The sequence below is a fragment of the Hypanus sabinus genome, chromosome 7, assembly GCF_030144855.1.
Source record: "Hypanus sabinus isolate sHypSab1 chromosome 7, sHypSab1.hap1, whole genome shotgun sequence".
Lineage (NCBI taxonomy): Eukaryota > Metazoa > Chordata > Chondrichthyes > Myliobatiformes > Dasyatidae > Hypanus > Hypanus sabinus.
The window spans coordinates 148,198,390-148,217,649 of record NC_082712.1 but is presented as its reverse complement, the minus strand read 5'-3'; the positions used below and the strand labels follow the sequence as shown (position 1 = coordinate 148,217,649).

The window sequence follows — 19,260 nt, the reverse complement described above, 5'->3', positions numbered from 1 at the left end:
GCCCATTTCAAAGATTACTATCAACAAATTGCTTGAGGATTTGAACCAAACCAAATCTATTATCTACAGGTTGATTTCACAGTTAATCTGATTGATGAATCGAGTTAGCTAAAGCAAATCCATTATGTTGGGTGTACAACTTCATAGTCTTTACCATATCAACAAATATCATCTTCAATCTCTTTAATTGCAAGTTGCTTTTGAATATTGCAAGTGGCTTTGGAATATAGCATGTTCAATCAGAAGAAGTGAGAGAAATCATTGCATAGCAAGCAATATTTTCAAGAAAGTTTGCTATCAAATGATAGGATTTAAAAATAATAGGATTCACAGCGTGATTCTCTCCTTCCTTCAAGGCAGTTAAAGTGAACACTTGTAATTCCTAATTCTGATAGTGTTGATGTCCAATTTTAATCCAGTATAAATTACCTTTATTCAAGAAGGATAGCAAGGAAAAGCCAAGTTGTTACTAAAAAAATCAAATTCACTGCTAATGTTGAAAACCTAAGTAAAAACCAAAACTCTGAAGAAAAAAGTGCAGGCCAGGTAGCATTTATGGAAAGATAAAAATTCTGACTAAAGGTCACAAACCCAAAATGTTAGGCTACTTCAGACACTGCCTGATCTGCTGAGTTTTTGCAGCATTTTCCTTTCTTATTCCAGGTAATCTGGTAGTGAAATTATTGGAAAAAAAATGAAGGACAGGATTAATTAGAAATAGAAAGTGAACACAGATAGTCGCCACAAATTTGCTGATGAAAGATCTTGTCTGATTTGATTCAACTGAGTTATTTTGAAGTGGTAACTAAATATGTTGAAGCAAAAATTAGATCCAATGGTATCCAAGGTAAGATGCAAACGGGATACAAAACTGGATTATAAAGTGGTTGACAGTGGAAGTTTGTTTCTGTGATCATAATGATTGGTGTTGGAATGTCTTGTTACTTATTTACCTATTAACAATTTTGATGTTGATACAGGGCGCAGAGTAAATCAATCTGCGTATGACACAAATTTGGTGGTGGTGCTGAAAATAGGGAGTGTGGTCTTTGGCTTGTGTATCAGTTGGTAACTGGCACAGGGTGATGGCAGATGGGATATAATCCTGGTAAGTGTGAGGTGATATACCCAGTAAGGGTGGGATATGTACCATGAATAGTAGGGCCACAGAGAACAGTGAGGAGCAAAGAAGCCTTGTGATACATTGTAGTAACATTCTCATTAAAAGAACTTACAGGCGTCTGTCTTAGATAGACTGGAACATACCCAGCTCGCTTCCAGAACCTTGAAATAGAAGTGCACATTTATGTATTAGATATATCTTACCTAGAAACGACTCAGTAAAAATTTCTTAACTAATTCTCAGCCTCTTCCAAAGCATAGCTTACTATTTTTCCTCTAACAGTATTTGTGTGTAAATTAATTTACAACTATAGCTGACAAGGTGCACGTTGGCACCAATGGCATAGTTAGAGAGAGCTAAGAGGTCCCACACAGTGAGTGTAGGGAGTGAGGGAATTGACAGAAGAACAGGACCTCCAAGGTAGCAATCTCTGGATTACACCCAGTACCACGTGCTAGTCAGGGCAGGAATGGGATGATAGTACAGAAGAATGGGTGGCTGAGGAAGTGGAACAGGGGACAGGTTTTCAGATTTCTAGATCATTGAGTTCCCTTCAGGGGATGATGTGACCTGTACAAAAAGGGCAAGTTACACGAGAACCTGAGGGGGAACAATATCAGTCAAAATTGCAGTCAGAGGGATGAGTTGAAGAGTAACATGGGGGCAAAATTGTAAAGGGTGTCAAATACAGGACTGAAGGTGTTATATTTGAATGCACGCAGTATACAGATTAAGGAGAATGATCTTGTAGCACATTGAGAGATTGGCAGATATGATGCTGTGGGCATCATTGAGTGGTGGCTGAAAGAAGATTATTGTTGGGAGTTTAACATACATACAAAGATACATATTGTAGAGAGGACAGGTGGGTAGACAGAGGGGTGGGGTGCCTCTGTTGGTAAAAACTAAAATCTTTGCAGAGAGCTGAACAGTGTTGGCAATACTGTGCTTATTGCAATAGATTTCCAACTCTGCTCTATTTTCAGGTCAAAGCTCTAATGAAATCGTAAGTTGAACAGTGTTGATGGAACTTAAACAGCATTAATGAGCAGATTACTAGCAAGTGCTGCTTTGTTGATGAACAGGTACATTGAATATAGCTTTAAATACCCATAATTCACTAACTGGTTCAATGCTTTTCAATGCTGGTTCATGCTTTTACATCCAACCAAAGTGGTCTCACATCACTCTTTAATCAGTGTAATGCCAATACTGCTGCAAATTGCAATGCAATTAATTATTCAGCCAATCTTTTGATTTGACTGGAAGCAATCTTTGTCAAGAAATTTATCAAAATCGAAGAAAATTCAAGCAATGACAGTAAAGCTGAAGGTATTGCCATGCAAATTTCACCTGTCAATATCTACCAGTGAACCATCACAAAAGGGTATGAAGAGTGTACCAGGAAAATAATCACCAAACTGCAACCGAGTGTCACTCAAAAAACCAACAACTTAATAGGACTCTACCCATTACTCTAGCTCCAAATCAATATGTACACCTTTGAGTAGATCAAGATTTCTACTTATTTTATTTGCTGGAGGACCTGCATTGAAGTTCTGGATTACTGAGCTTGAAACATCTGCTATCGTATGGGAGGTGCTGTCACCTGAATGACTGTCACATCAAAGCAGTATTCTGATAGAAAATACATAAATTAAGGCTTAATGGAATAAAAAAGCTTTTTCTGCATGACTTGGCATTTAAATTGACTAAATTCAAAAGCGGCTCCAAAGCTGTCCCTCATCCTAACAAATGTCCCTCTTTGACAGGAACACAGACACATTTCTATCATTTCTGCAGTGTTTTTCTATCCAACTTAATTATTATCTCATTCAAAGGCCTACTGCTTTGGAATGAGAAAAGGTCATTTAAGGTACTTCTAAGAGTTTATATTTAAAACATCATTAAGGTAAATTCAAATAGCAATCAGTAATCCAGCACAAACTACCTATAAGTTACTAAGTAAATTCTCCAGCAGGAAAACTGGAAAATCAAAACAAAATAGCAAATACTGGAAATTTATGGTTGCTCTATCAGCACATTGAAGAGAAATGAATATTTCAATTAATAATTCTGATTAAGGATTTATATCCAAAATCCAAAGAGTTTAATTTCAGTCTGTTCAGTTTTCCTTTGAATGTTATTAATTTCAGAACAGTTACTAGGGTTCTTTTTTGAAAATTTAATGTCGAAGCATCTTATTTTTGTAAAATACATAAGTTTTAATTTATGTTGGATCAATCAGGAAGGGAAGCATTTAGAGTTCTCAAAATAATCAAAGCCATAATTATTGATATGAATACATGAAACAAACATAAGTTGGCAAGAACAAAATACTTTAAAATATCTGCTGTGAAAATTAAACAGATACTGCAACTTACTTCAGCAGCTTTGATGTGAGCCCATAAGATACTCCCACATAGTCAAGCTTCTCTGCTGGTCGTTCACTGAGCTTCAGCAATAATGGTGGCAAGTCTCTGCGTGGAGTCAAGGTCTCTTCCAGTAAGCTTATAGCCTAATGTAGAAGGACGTCAAATACAATATAAATCAGTATCATTGTAGCTTGAAGGTTATTACATAAACAAGTAGTACTTGTGGGATTAATGGCTTTTCACTTGAATAATAATAATAAAGTGGAAAAGTCTTGGGCCACATTTATACAGCTAAGGTGCCTCAGACTTTTGCACAGTATTGTAATAATTTTATGTATTGCACTGTTCTGCTACCGCAAAAAAAATCATACGTGACTGATGACAAACCTGATATGGGTCTCTATTGTAAACTGAGAGTGGGAAGGGAGCAAGGAGAGGAGAATTATGGTTGGAAAGAGTGGAAGGGAGAGGGAAAGGAATAGGAAACACCAGAGAGACATTCTGTGATGATCAATAGACCAATTGTTTGGAATCAAATGACCTTGCCCAGTGTCTCAGGGCTAGGTGTGTCTGTACCCATTCCACCCCTGCACTACTCCTCTACCACCTGTCCCACAACCCTCCCATAACACTCCACTCATCATTCCTAACATCCTTAACCCCCGCCAGATTCACAAACTCACTTTTTGCTCCATGTTCACAAATACAATACTGTGCAAAAGACTTAGCTGTATATATGTGCCTAAGACCTTTATACAGTATGCACTGCTTTCAACAGCCACAAATAATTTATTCTAACAGGAAAATTGATTAAGAATAAACATCATAGGTGTCATGCTGTATAAACACACTATAGCACAGTACAGTAGAGAAAAGATGCTGCACTTTAGCAACATTGATCAAATTTAGAATCTATCCATTCTAGTCATTAGTTTCTCAGATTCTAGACTACATCTGATCCCTCAACCACCCTGGTGATTGTCACCCAGTAATTTCAGATCTTGAATTTTATTCCAAAATTGTTTTCTTTCATTACCTCCTTTACAAAGTTTATTATTACCATGAAAATAATTCTAACCTGTCTCCAAAATTTTTCTTTCCTATTCAGTATTCATTTCTCTGCCCATACTAAGTGTTACACATCTTCTTTTAGGTAATAAACATAAACTGAATATATAAAATGCTCCACAGTAACTGAAAAAAACATAATCTAGAATAATATTGTAAATCTATATTTGTTAAAAAAAATATTCAATTGTCAGCCAAAGGTAATGAGTATTGCAACAGGTTTTCAGCAGTGTGTGATAAACTTAATGCCTCATTCTTTCCCAATTTTGTGTCTATAAAATGTTGAAATATTATTTACTGAAGTGCCAAATCAACTAACCCCTATTGTGATGACAAAATTATTGCTGCAATTGAACATAAATCTTTCTGCTGCAGTAAAAGTGATCTTCATTTCTAGGAAAAATCAGATTTGTACAACAAGAAGATGTACAAACGTGAGAATTGAAAGAAAACCAACAAAAGGTTCAACCTGAAATTCAACTGTGTATTTATATTACAGAAAATATTTTAATGGTTAAAGTGCTTCTGAAATAATTACAGTCCAGTGACAATATAGAGCATTAGACATTTTATAAATGTTCAAAGAAATTTTTGATTATGGCAATTCAGATGTATGAGGCAGTCTTAAGCTTCTGAATAAGCTCCTTTAATATCATTTGGAACTCAAAACTCTATCTATCCTTCCATACCTCACTGCTGACAGTGGTTATTTCGGTGGACTTAAGGCCCTCTTGCTCTTCCAGACAAGGAAACTTTCCTTCATAATACATTTGCAGCAACTCAACTGCACGGCTTCCATATCCCATCTGGTCATATGATCATAGAAAAAGCATTACAGAAATAATTTTGATTATTGAAAGAAATAAAAAAAATTAAAGTCTACAATTGTGTTATTAGTTTCAACAATTCTTAAAATAAACTGATATTTTTCTCTCAAACTTTGAACATTCATCTTAACTCTCAAAAGCCTGACTGCAAAGAACAGACCTCTCATTTACTCATGAACACAAGAGATTGCGCCGAAGCTGGAAATCCAGAGTAACACACATAAAACGCTGGAGGAACTCAGCAGGTCAGGCAGCATCTATGATAAGGAAAAAAGATCACAAACAGAAGAAAATCTGCAGATGCTGGAAAGTGTGTTGCGAAAAGAATAGAGCTGAGATTTTGGGCAGGACCCTTCATCAGGACTAGAAATAAAGGGGAAAGAAGCCCGAATAAGGTGGGGGAGGGGAAAGAGTACAAGTTAGAAGGTGATAGACAAAGCCACGTGAGGGGAAAGTTAGGTGTGTGGGGGAGGTGAAGTGAGAAGCTGGGAGCTGATAAATGGAAAGGTTCAAGGGCTGAAGGTGGAATCTGATAAGACAGTGAACCATGGGAAAAAGGGAAGGAAGGACACCAGATAGGCATGGAAGAAGAAGAGGTGAGAAGGAAGCCAAAATAGGAAATGGAAGAAGAGAAAAGAAAAGAGAAGGAAACTAAAGGAATTTAGAGAAATCAATATTCATGCAGTCAGGTTAGAGGCTATCCAGGCAGAATATGAGGTATCGCTCCTCCAACCTGAGAATGTCTCATTTTGGCAGTGGAGGAGGTCATGGCCCAACATGTCAGAATGAGAAAGGGGACTGGACTTAAAATGGTTGGCGGCCGGAAGATCCTGCTTGTTGCGGGTGGAGTAAAGGTGCTTGGCAAAGCTGCCCTTCAACCTAGAATGGGTCTCACTGATGTAGAGGAGGCTGTGCCAGATAAACCCGACACTCTCACAGGTGAAGTGTTACCACACGTGGAAAGGCTATCTGGGGCACTCAATGGTGGTGAAAGAGGAGGTGAATGGGCAAGTGCCGTCATATGGATAAGTAGCAAGAAACAGATCAGTAGGGAGGGACAAATGGACAATGGATCCAGAGGCTCGTGGGGTAGTATTCTATCCCTGTTAAGACAACGGGAGGATGGGCTGAGGGCAGATGCCCCTAATTTGCATTAAGTTTACTTTGGCTGTATGGCATTATTACATGAATGAATGATACACCAAGTTGAAACATTTTTCAGCCATTGGGTAAATTTTAATGCAGCCCTCACACATGCAATAAATAGATTGTTCGGGAAAGTATCTCTAACAAGTGAGACAAATCCGTAAGAAAACACTGATGTCTGTACTTATGATACAAGTAGGAAATATAATTTGCCTTTTTTAATAAAAATTGTTCATTAACACAATGTAAACTCATAAGCCTGTATACACCATACCACATCAGCACTATATGATATAAAAAGTGACATTCCCAACTCAAATTCCAAGAATCACTGCTTTAACTCAAATCTTCAACTAAGACTTCAGTATGATACCAAAACACAGAAAAAAACATGTTTCTCATACCATTCAACAGTTATTTACCATAAGTGGCAGATTCTGAGACTAGTGCACAGCCAGGTAAATGCAAGTGCAGTACTTTCATACTAAGTTCAGAAAAAAGTCTTTATTACCCCTTGGTAATCTGGATGCACTGCAATTCTGACAATACGTCCTCCTGATAAGCTTCCAAAGTCAGGATCCTGAAACTGTTAACAAAAAGGGTACAGGTTACTAAGACATCCATAATGTTATTAAGAGATGCTCCATCCCATACTTATATTGGTTTGAGGAGGTTGCAGGAAGACGATCCAGTGAAATAACACTGAAATCCCTCTTACAGTAAGCAAAACAGTCTCTTCTAGTGGAAATCATACTTCCATATCAGTTAAGCGTGCAGCTAACAACACTCCAACTCAAGAGGAAGAATTAGGGAAGAGAAACTCAAAAATACTCCTTAGCACATCCATTTGATTAAATAAATGTCATTGGCTCACAGAGCACAGCAAAGGTGGTGGTCGAAGAAACTTATTGTAGCTGGAGGTCTGTAATTAGTAGTGTTCTGCAGGGATCTATACTGGGACCTCTACTGTTTGTGATGCATATAAATGATCTAGATGAAAATGTAGATACAGTTGCAGGAAAAAAATTTATGAACCCATTGCAATTACCTGGTTTTCTGCAGTAATTTCTCATAAAATGTGGTCTGATCTTCATCAGTGATGAAACTCTAATTAGGCCACACCTGAAGTATTGCATACAATTCTGGTTGCCCCTGTATAGAAAGGATGTCGAGACTCTGGAGAGGGTGCAGAAGGGGTTTACCAGGATGCTGCCTGGATTAAAGAGCATGTGCTATAATGAGAGGTTGGAAAATCTTGAATTGTTTTCTCTGGAGTGGCAGAGGATGGGGGGGAGATACAATAGAGGTAGACATAGAGTACACAGATAGTATCTTTTTCAAAGGGTTGAAATGTCTAATACCAGAGGACATGCATTTAAGGTGAGAGTGGGGAAGTTCAAAGGAGCTGTGAAGGGCAAGTTTTCTTTTTACATACAGTAGGGTGCTGTGTGCCTGGAACGGTGAGGGAGGCAGATACATTATGAACTTTCAAAAGCCATTTAGATAGGTACGAGATTGTGAGGAAAATGGAAGGATATGGACATTGTCGGCATATGGGATTAGATTAGTTAGCCATTTGATTACTATTTTATTTGCTTCACCACAACATTCTGGGCTGAAGGTCCATTCCTGTGCTGTCCTGTTCTATGGTTTATGTTCTAAAGGATGAAAATGAAATTCTACCTAAAGCTCCAGAAAATTTCCATTTGTAACCAATGGGATTATGCACAGAGGTTTAAGAACATCAATATTGATATAGTTATACATCTAGACATACATAAGATAAAACTTTTAACTTTTGCTGATATACTTAAGCACTGCTGATATGTAAAACATTATTGATCATTTCCAATGTCTGTGTGGTATCTTACCTGCTCTGACACTGTCCAAGGAATGAGATCACCAAATGCCTTCTTCCCACGAGACAGGCTGTTCATTACAGACTGACTGGAGATTTCTCCCTCAAGGGCCACCTAGCAAGAACAAGTAAAAGTATGACAAATTCCTGTCTGAGTTCATCAGTAAGATTTTTAGATAAGGGATTTGAAACATTGTTCATGATATTAAGAATAACATACACAAAATGCTGAAGGAACTCAGCAGATCAGGCAGCATCTACGGAATGGAATAAAGAGTCAACGCTTCGGGCCAAGGCCCTTCTTCGGGACTAGAAAGAAAGTAAGAGGACACCAGAATAAGAAGGTGGGGGGAGGGGAAGGAGTACAAAATAGATGGTGAGAGGTGAAGCCTGTGAGGGGGAGTGTAGGTGGGTTTTGGAAGAAGGGTGAAAGGAGAAGCTGAGAAGTGATAGGTGGAAAAGGTGAAGTGCTGAAGAAGGAGGAATCCAAAAGGAGAGGAGAGTGTACTATGGGAGAAAGGGGAGGAGGAATACCGGAGGACTATCAGTAAAGAGTTTGCACATTCTCCCCAGGTACCTCACTTTCCTCGCACATTTCAAAACAGCCAAATTAGTTAACTGACCACGATGAAACTCCCCAAATGGCTAGGTAAGTACGAGAATCTGAGAGGAATTGTCAGGAACATGGAGAAAAAGAACTGCAATTGTGTAAATGTGTGGTTGATAGTGGCATGAACTCGGAAGGCAGAAAGAAGGACCTGCTTCCACACTATGTGTCTCTATCATAACTTTACTGATGGAGGGACTGGATTACTGCCCTCATTAACTTTACACACCAGTATCATTGTTTAAGTAGCAAGGAACTTTAATGCTCACAATAACATCTGGACAACAAAAATGCATACATCAGGATGCTCCTTATCAATTACAGCTCAGCATTTAACACCATCATCCCCTCAAAATTAATCAGTAAACTCCAAGACCTAGGCCTTTATGCCCCCTTGTGCAATTAGATCCTGGATTTCCTCACTTCTAGTCCCCAGTCTGGATTGGTAAAAGCACCCCCTCCACAATCTCCATCAGCACAGGATCACCACAGGGATGTTTACTTAGCCCCATCTACTCGCTTCACACCTGAGACTGTGTGGCTAAGTACAGCTCCAACATCATATACAAGTTTGCTGACCACACCACTCTTGTGAGCTGTATCAAAGGTAGTGATGAATCAGCACACACAAGAAAGACTGAAAACTTGACTAAGTGGTGTAACAACAGCCTCTCAATGAATGTCAATAGACCAAGGAACTGATTGTAAACTCCAGGAAAGGGAAACCAGAGGTCAATGAGCCAGTAATCATCAGAGGATCAGAGGTGGAGAGAGTCAGTAACTTTAAATTCCTGGGTATCACAATCTCAGAGGACTTGTCCTGGGCCCATCACATCAATATAACTGTGAAGAAAGTACAACAGTGCCCCTACTTCCTCAGGAGTCTGCGGAGATTCAGCATGTCATTAAAAACTTTGGCAAACTTCTATAGATCTGCAATGGAAAGTGCGCTGCATTACAGCCTGGTGTGGGAACACCAATGCCCTTAAGCAGGAAATCCTACAAAAGGTAGTGCATTCGGCCGAGTACATCACGGATAATGCCCTCCCAACCATTAAAGACATCTACATGAAACATTATCATAGGAAAGCAGCATCCATTATTAAAAATCTTCACCACCCAGGCCATGCTCTTTTCTCGCTGCTGCCATCATGTAGAAGGTACAAATCCCTCAGGACTCACACCACCAGGTTCAAGAACAGTTACTACCCCTCAACCATCAGGCTCTTGAACAAAAGAGGATAAATACACTCATTTAAGGATTCTTTTATCTTGTTATTTCATGCTCATTATTTATTGCTAATTATCTGCACTTGTACAGTTTGCTGTTCACTGATCCCGTTTACAGTTACTCTATGGATTTACTAAGTATATCTGCAGAAAAAGAAACTCACGGTCGTACATGGTGACATGTATGTACTCTGATAATAAACTTTACTTTGAACTTATCACCTTTTTTTGTATATATTTTATTGTTTTATGTGTACAGATTTGGAAAAAACTAATTTAACACCTATTAACAGTGTAATACAGAATGAAAGCAGGCTCTTCAACTAACCGAGTCCATGCCACCCAATCACATGAACTCTACTTTAATCACTAACCCCTCTCAAATTCTAGCATTCGCCAACACACCAGTGCAAATCACAATAGCCCAATAACCCACCAAACGGAGGAAACCGGAGTAGCCAGAGGTAACCCATGCATTAGAACAGGAGCAGGAGTCTGCCACCTGGCCTGCTGAACCTGCTCCGCCATTCAATCAGATTGGGGCTGATCTGGCCATGGACGGTTCCAGTACCTGCCTTTTCCACGTAGCCCTTAATTCACCTGCTATGCAAAGATCTGTGTCCTAGATATATTCATTGAAGTAGCTTCCACTGTTTCCCTGGACAGAGAATTCCACTGATTCACTACTCTCTGGGAAAAGCAGTTTCTCCTCCATTTTGTTCAAACTCTACTCCTCTAAATACTAAGGCTACGTTCCCTAGTTCTAGTCTCATTTACTAATGGAAACAATTTTCCTGGCTCTATCTTATCTATCCCTTTCATAATTTTATACGTTTCTATAAGATACCCTCTCATTTTCTGAAATCCATTGAATATAATTCCAAGCAACACAATCATTCCTCATTGGCTAACCTCTCATCTCCAGAAACAACCTGGTGAACCCCACTTGTACCATCTCCAAAGCCAGTACATCTTCCCTCAAGTAAGGAGACCAGAAACTGCACACAGTACCCCAGGAGCTCTTCACCAGAACCTTGCGCAGTAGCAGCATAGCTTCCCTGCTCTTATCTTTCTGCAGACTCTCCTCATCCTTTACAGAATTTGCTTTTCTATTCAATTTAGTGTCATCAGCAAACTTAGATATATGTTACAGTTGGTCCCCTCTTCCAAATCGTTAATATATATTGTGAACAGGTACATCCCTGCAGCACTCTACTCACCACTCACTGTCACACAGAGAAACACCTATTTATCCCAAATCTCTGCTACCAATCCTCTTATACAATATTATATCCTCAAAGAACTCTTGTGAACTTGTCAAACAAGTCCAGCCCTTCACAAATCCATGCTGTGTCTTAAATAGTTTCGAATTACAAATGATGTTAAAGGAACTGAAATTTATTCGTACAGAAGCTCAAGACTGAACCTCATTTCTTCCTTTGTGATCACTTCAAGCATTTTCCTGACCACAGATGTTAAGCTAACTGGCTTATAATTACCTGCCTTTTGCCTACATCCTTCTTAAACAGTGACATTACATTTACTGTCATCCTATCCACCAGGACAAGTCTAGAGTCCATCAAATTTTGATGAATTATCACAAACACTGTAACTTCCACCATTTCTTCAATACCCTGAATGCATCCTATCCAATCACCGAAAGAACTGAAAGACAGCAATGGAAGTCACGATTAAACCTGGGTCACCAGCACTGAGGGACACTGGCTCTATTAGCTACACAGAGGAACCTTATCTTCACATTCTTCAAGTTCAACACTAGCTGAATAGACTTGGAAAAAGTAAACAGTACGTTAGTTATCTTGTGATGACAAGTCCACCTGAATCCACATCGCATCTCTAACTCATAAACACTGTTACTCACAAGGAAATCAGACACTCGGCCAGAAAGCAAACCTAGCTAACACATCTCTTTGCTACCAACCAATACCAAGCATGTCAGCTATCCAATTTTCCAAAACAAAGACCTCCAACTGTGAATAAGCAAGATTGCATTTTCAAATCAGCTTTAAACAAAACATTCCAATGCTATACCAGGCTGACTCTCACTCAGATGTTAATTATTATCCATATATTCTTTTGGAATTCACTATTTTAGAGGACTGTGAAAGCTATAAGCAAATGGTTATACTAAAAGATAAATAACACATTTTGGTTGCTCAGTGAAACAAACGATATGGAGATTGGGCAGAGAAGCAGTCTTGAGATGTGTGATCAGATGTGATCATGTCTTGAGTTGAGTAAGTTCAAAAGGCTTACTCTGCTTCAATGTTTAACATAAAATTCTAAGCTCCACATCCCTTTTATACTTCTTCAAACCTTGTGTCCCTCTCTTCAATGAATTCTCTATACTAACTCCAATGTAAGTGAGCTTGAACAGTATACGAAGGTTTGAACAGGATAAGCCATCTAAACATAAGGCAACTGAAGACAGTCCGCACTGCAGTGTTATTAATGTTTAAGCGTGGCCAAGTGACCTGGCACACACATTACCTGAATGACAGCAAGCACTTCTGGCAATGAATTCTGAGTAGGCTGCACTGGGGGCAGCAGGCAGAAAAGGTGGTGAGCCGGAGCATCAGAAAGTAATTGAAGGTCATTAGGAGTGTTCTGTGGAGATATCACAGAAGAGAATTTAAGCAAACAAATTCTACAAAGTGAATTACTAAATCCAGATGAATATTCCCAAGAATTATCCCCAGTATATTTTGAGTACGTACTTATTTAGAACACTGATATTTCAAGTTAACTTTTAAAAATACTAAATTTATATCAAGTTATAACCATTTAGAAATTTATTCATTTTCAGAAAAAGTGTTGTCAGCAATTATCAACATCAGGTTGTAAATCAATTACTTTACCTTATAATGGGATGCCACGTAGAGAGACATCAATCGCTGCAGGAAGGCTTCAGATGCTTTGTGGTAACAGAATAGTGTGTCTCTGTTCACATAGTAGCTTTAACATGAGTTAAGATAAAGTATATGATCAAAATAACTGCCTTATTCTCAGTAAAGGCCATCTCAGTGACCGCCTAAATATCAAATTTTTAGTGTTTAAACTACAGAGATATCCCAGGAAGCTAAAAACCACAGCAAGACTACCACTCTGTTAGAAAAAAGAAAGGAAGGTTTGTGGAAAGGCAGTGAAGAGGAGAGATGATACGAGAATAAAAGGTCATGCTGGAGCTGTACAAGCAAAAGGAACTCTTTGAAGTTCAGTGGCATAAATGAACAGCAATTTTGCTTTTGTTAAGCACACCCTTGCCCCACTCCAAAATATGTACTGAAGAGAACCAAGTTAAGGCACAAAGCAGGGTCAATATTACGTAGAAATTTCAGTTTGTCAATTTTGAAGTGCTATTGCTTAAAGTACTTCCCACAAGCTCTTACATGAGTAAGAAATTATTGATATAACTATAATTCAGGCAAAAACCATAAAACTGCACAGCTTTTGTAAAAATACCTTCACATCTAAGTTTTTAAGTGATGACCAGCATTCTTATACCAGACTCAAAAATAGTCCAGGTTTGAGACATTTTTTGTCCTTACCAAACACATATAATTGTCATATACTTGAATCATCACATCTTTACTAAACCAATATTTTGAGATTGAAAGGATGAGAAATAATACATTAAAAATGGCATGTGTGGTTTTCTCATCCTTCTTGCAGGTAACTGGATCTCAGATGCAGTCATTTTTAATGAATTTAATAAAGTAGATTACAGATTAAATTAATAATGTGAAGTTTGAAACTTATTAACAAAATTCAAAAGGAAGAATATTGAGTGAAGTAACCAAAGGCACTCTGGAATGATCCTTATCGATAAAGTGAGTAGTCAACAGGTAGTTAAAAGGGCAAATGCACTATTTTCCTTTATTAGCCAGGGCATAAAATACAAAAACAGGTAGGTTCCACCTGTATATAACCTAGTTAGACTATAGCTCAAGAACTGTATACAGTTCAGGTCAACACTAGAACAAATTATGAGAATGGAGTCGTGATTGGAAAGTTGTAGTTATAAATAATGAATAAATTTCCATGACTATGAGGAGCTATGAGGAGATTTAACTGATAAATAAAAGAGGTCTTTCAGAATAAATGAGAAGGATTCATTTCCCTTAACATTAGTCACAAATCAGGGGTTTTGAAAGCAATTGGTACTGGAATTCAAGCAAAGGTGAGGGGGGAAATTTTCAGAGGTGGCATGGATCTGAAACTCACTTCTTGGGAGGATTGAAGACCCAGAAGTCATTAAAATGGTACTTGGATGTGTAAGGAGCCGTGGAATACAGAGTTGCAGACCGAGCATTAGAAGGTAGGATTAAGCTCAGTGACTTCTTTAGAACTGACATGAATATAGTGGGCTGAATGCCTTCCATGTTATAAGTCTTCTAAACACTCAGCTGACCAGACCAACTCCGTGAAGACAGGCACAGTTAATGTTTCAGATTGATAACCTTTTTTCAGAAATGTAAATAGTTAAGAGTTAAAGCAAACGTGAAGATGCAGAGTGAAGTAGAGAGAAGGAGAAAAGAACAAATAGATGAGGTTTATAACAAGGCAGGAAACAGGAGAAGCAATAGAGGAATAACAGTAATAGGGAATGAAGGTCATGCTAGAGGTGTAAAAGCAAAATAATTCTCTGATGTTGGAAACATGGAATGAAAATGCACCAAATTCCAATCAATTAAAATTGCTTAACGTTAAATACAGTAAGCTATAATGTACCGTATTAGATGAGGTACTGTCCCTTGAGTTTTGTAGACAAGTGTTGGATGCCAATAAAGAGACATCAAAGAGGAAGTAAAACACAGAACCGAGCTTAAAGAGAAATAGATGTTTGGAGTTCTGTTTTGAGACAGACATTTTGCACAATCACCCAATCTACAATTGTATGTCTAATGAAGAGAAGACAACATTCTGATATTGAGTAAAATACAGCAAGAAAATGGTATACAGGAAATATCCCAGAGTGAGAAAGAACTACTGCAGTTGCATAGAACAATGAATGGAAAGGAAATGGGCACTGATAGAGATGGAAAAAAATAATCCATGCTTTTTGAAGGGAATAGCTCCACTGCAATACTGAAAGAAAAGTGGAAGATGCATGTACTGATGCTATTTTGTTAGAGCATGAACTTTTAAGTGTAAAAGTGGAAAGCAAGCCCGGGTTTCTGGGAATGCAGAAGAAGGGATGCGATCAGAGTGTAGAAAATAGAGCAAACATAGAAGATTCTGTTACCAACTACAGAGAAGAAGAACTCAGATTTGATTAATATTCTGGTTATTCTAACCAACCACATTCTTCAGCATTTACAGCTATAAAATTATTCAAGGTAAACTGAAATTATCTGAAGGATACAGATCACATTTCTCTGGAAGTGGGCAGCCCGACAAGATTCGGGAGACATTCAGACAGTTCAAGCAGAGCAAATCATTCAGCCACTTCTCCACGGGGTCTCCAGGGGCATATCGAATCGCCTCATTTAAAGAAACCTCATGTAGGGACCTCACTGCCAATAAATAAAGATATTAGAGATGAAATACTAATGAGAACTAATAAGTTATGTACATAAAATTATGAGATGTAAAGGAAGAAAGGAATTTCCCTTAATATAAAGATCAATAACCAAACTTAAAAGTAATTGATCAAAAGACTAGAAGTTGAGAGATTTTATTTCCACATAAGAGGATGTTGTGGGCCTGGAACACTTTATCTGAAAGCACGACAGAAACAGCAATCTTTATTGATATATCCATAAAATGCAATGGTTAAGGGCCACAAAGTGGAAAAAAGGCTGAGCAGCTTTTTTCTAGCAGGCGCAAACACAAAATGTTGTATGGTTTTCTTGTATGTTATTAATTCCAAAAAAAAATCTTTCATTATTTTTAAAAATATAAACCTAACAATATTATTTACCAAGGTATGCCACCATCATTTCCACCTTTTATGATATGCAGACAATGGAGTAATAACCTTGGTACATTCTGGTCCTGGATGGGCATTTATGAAATTCAACAAAAAGGGTACATTTTGTTTTATGTCTGCCAATGCATAACTCAAATTCACATTTTCAAATGAGAGCCAGCAAATGATGCAACAACCACAAACAAAAAATAAAGATTATTGAATTTCCCTGTCAACATTTTTTTCCAAAAATATTTCAATTCTATGAATAGTGCAAGAAAATTAATCTATTATGGTACCAAAGAAGTTCCTTCTGAGAACAAAAGGGGACTAAAAGGGGAAAAAAGCTGGCAGACAGAGAACATGTCATCCAATCGGGTATCTAAAGGAACCTAAAATCTGCAATCAGCTAAAATACAGAGTTTCAGAAAATCAACTAGAAAGTTTAAAAATACACAATATGAAAAAAAATTGTCATATTTATGTGTGGGACTGATATGCGCGGCACTCCTTATCCATGAGGGATTGGTTCCGGGACCCCTCACGGATACCAAGATTTGCGGTTGCTCAAGTCCCTTATTCAACCTGTCTCAATGCAGTAAACCTTAGGATCCAGCGGAACCCCAGACCTTATTTAACCTGTCTCAGTGTGGTGGACATTAGGACCCGGCATCAGAGCTCTGAATCCGCAGTGTTTCTGTTCACGAAAATAATCACGATCAGGATCGAAAATAAAATGGAAATAATAAAGTGATCAGAAAGAGGTTAAATGCCATTGGAAAAGCGTTAGGCTACATCGGTCAACAATCGGAACAATTTTAAAGGATAAAGTGAGAAAGGCTCTGCCCTGATGAAAGCTACAATTATTACTAAGCAATGCAGTGGTTTAATTATTGGGTTTTGGGGTTTTGGGTTTTTGATCCTCCACATCAACCACGGTGGAGAGTGCACTCAGGAGCGGTCTGTCACTGGATCGAACTTGGGAACTTCTGTTCCCGAGCCCGGCACTGAAACGTACATTCTTAAGTGTTTTACATGCATAGAAAGGTAAATTACATACGACATACTAAGACAAACATTTGACTAACTGACGCTAAATAATACCAGATGTACCTGTTCTGACTTACTTAGTAAGAGAACATCCAATTTTTTTTAATCCCAATCCACAATAACCCACATACATCCTCCCGTATATTTTAAATCATCTCTAGATTACTTATAATACCTAATACAATATAAATGCTATGTAAAATAGTTGTTATATTGCATTGTTTAGGGAATAATGACAAGAAAGAAGAAGTCTGTACATGCTCAAACAACAAGTGCTGGAAGAGCACTTCCGGGTTTTCATGATTCGCGGTTGGTTGAATTCGCTCATGTGGAATTCGCGGATGAGGAGGGCCGACCGTAGTCATAAAGATTAGGATGTCCTTGTACATGAACAAACTTACTTGATTCCTGACCAAACAGAATAAAGAAACTATAATACGAGAAAAGGTAATATTGATACCTGAGCTGAGTTTGGCAGTGGAAGTAGTTTTATTCTCTGCAGTGTTGCTGACCTTGGTCTGATCATTCTGCTGTCGCAATTCTTGTATCAGTTTCAAAGACAGTGAACGCCCTGTGCCTTCATACCTGAACATGGGTGGATAATGATGCCAAACAAGGGTTAAGGAAGCCAAACACCGCACATCATCAAAACACAACATCCCTACCATGAAGCATAGTGGTGGCTGCAGCAGGCCCTGGAAGGCTTGTGAAGGTAGGGGGTAAAATCAATGCAGCAAAATACAGGAAAATCTTGGAGGAAATCCTGATGCAGTCTGCAAGAGGACTGTGACTTGGGAAAAGATTTGTTTTCCAGCAAGACAATGACCTGAAGCTACATGGAATGGCTTAAAAACAACAAACTTAATGTCCTGGAGTGGCCAAGTTTAGACCTCGAACCAATTGAGAATTTGTGGCAGGACTTCAAAAGGGCTGTTTACTCACAATCCCCTTGCAATCTGACAGAGCTTGAGCAGTTTTGTAAAGAAGAATGGGTAAAATTGCAATGTTCAAATGAGCAAAGCTGATAAGAGACATATCCATACATTGCGGAAGAACTTTTTCACCCAGAGAGTGGTGGATATGTGGAATGCTCTGCCCCAGAAGGTAGTGGAGGCCAAGTCTCTGGATGCATTCAAGAGAGAGTTCGATAGAGCTTTTATAGACAGCGGGGTCAAGGGATATGTGGAGAGGGCAGGAACGGGGGTACTGATTGTGTATGATCAGCCATGATCACAGTGAATGGTGGTGCTGGCTAGAAGTGCCGAATGGCCCACTCCTGCACCTACTGTCTATTGTCATACAGACTCAAGGCTGTAATTTCTGCCAATTGTTCATCTACTGAATACTGACTTGAAGGGAGTGAATGCATATGCAATTATTTTGTTTTATGTTTGTAATTAATTTAGAGCACTTTGTAGAATCTGGTTTCACTTTGGCACAAAACACTTCCTGTTGATTTGTATCAAAAAAAGCTGAATTAAATCCACTATGATTCAATGCTATAAAACAATAAAACATGAAAACTTCCAAGGGGAGGGGGTGAATACTTTTTATAGACATTGTGTATACCCAAGACTTTTGCTCAGTACTGTATGTTTTCTGAATTAATGAAACTGAGTCTTAAAGCATTTTTATAAATGATTTAATTCTAAATTTCAATAATTTCAATTAATTTTAATAGTTTTAGAAAGGTCATAACATCAGTGACCTTGAAAAGTGACATATTTTATAGTTAGTGTTTAGCTAGCTCCCCCTTCCCCTCCCCGTTCCCCTATCCCAGGTCCCTCTCTGCCTCTCTCCCCTTTCAACTTTCTGCTACTTTAACTCTACAGTTCTTTCATGCTTATCCCCTCCCCCTCCCCCCTTTATCTTTCCTCTGATTGGTTTTCCACCTGGTGCCTCTAAGCCCTACCCCCTCCCCTATCTCTATTACTGGGCTTCGGCCCTCTCTTCCCCCCCATTCCTGATGAAAGGTCTCCGCCCGAAACGTTGGCTACTCTTTTCTCACGGATGCTGCCTGGCCTGCTGAGTTCTTCCAGCGTTA

The 19,260-nt window shown here is 38.5% G+C and overlaps 1 protein-coding gene across 1 annotated transcript in view; it reads right to left on the bottom strand.

The window, feature by feature from the left end:
• The window catches only part of nat10 (N-acetyltransferase 10), a 70,809-nt gene that overhangs the window by 24,418 nt on the left and 27,131 nt on the right, over positions 1–19,260 (bottom strand). Inside the window, exons 13-21 of the mRNA XM_059975948.1 lie at positions 17,677–17,801; positions 15,621–15,771; positions 13,114–13,210; positions 12,746–12,862; positions 8,411–8,512; positions 7,051–7,125; positions 5,256–5,372; positions 3,508–3,641; positions 1,236–1,284 (exon numbers count right to left, since the gene is read on the bottom strand). Of these exons, the coding sequence (XP_059831931.1) occupies positions 1,236–1,284; positions 3,508–3,641; positions 5,256–5,372; positions 7,051–7,125; positions 8,411–8,512; positions 12,746–12,862; positions 13,114–13,210; positions 15,621–15,771; positions 17,677–17,801 (967 nt within the window). The remainder of the gene's footprint in view (positions 1–1,235; positions 1,285–3,507; positions 3,642–5,255; positions 5,373–7,050; positions 7,126–8,410; positions 8,513–12,745; positions 12,863–13,113; positions 13,211–15,620; positions 15,772–17,676; positions 17,802–19,260) is intronic.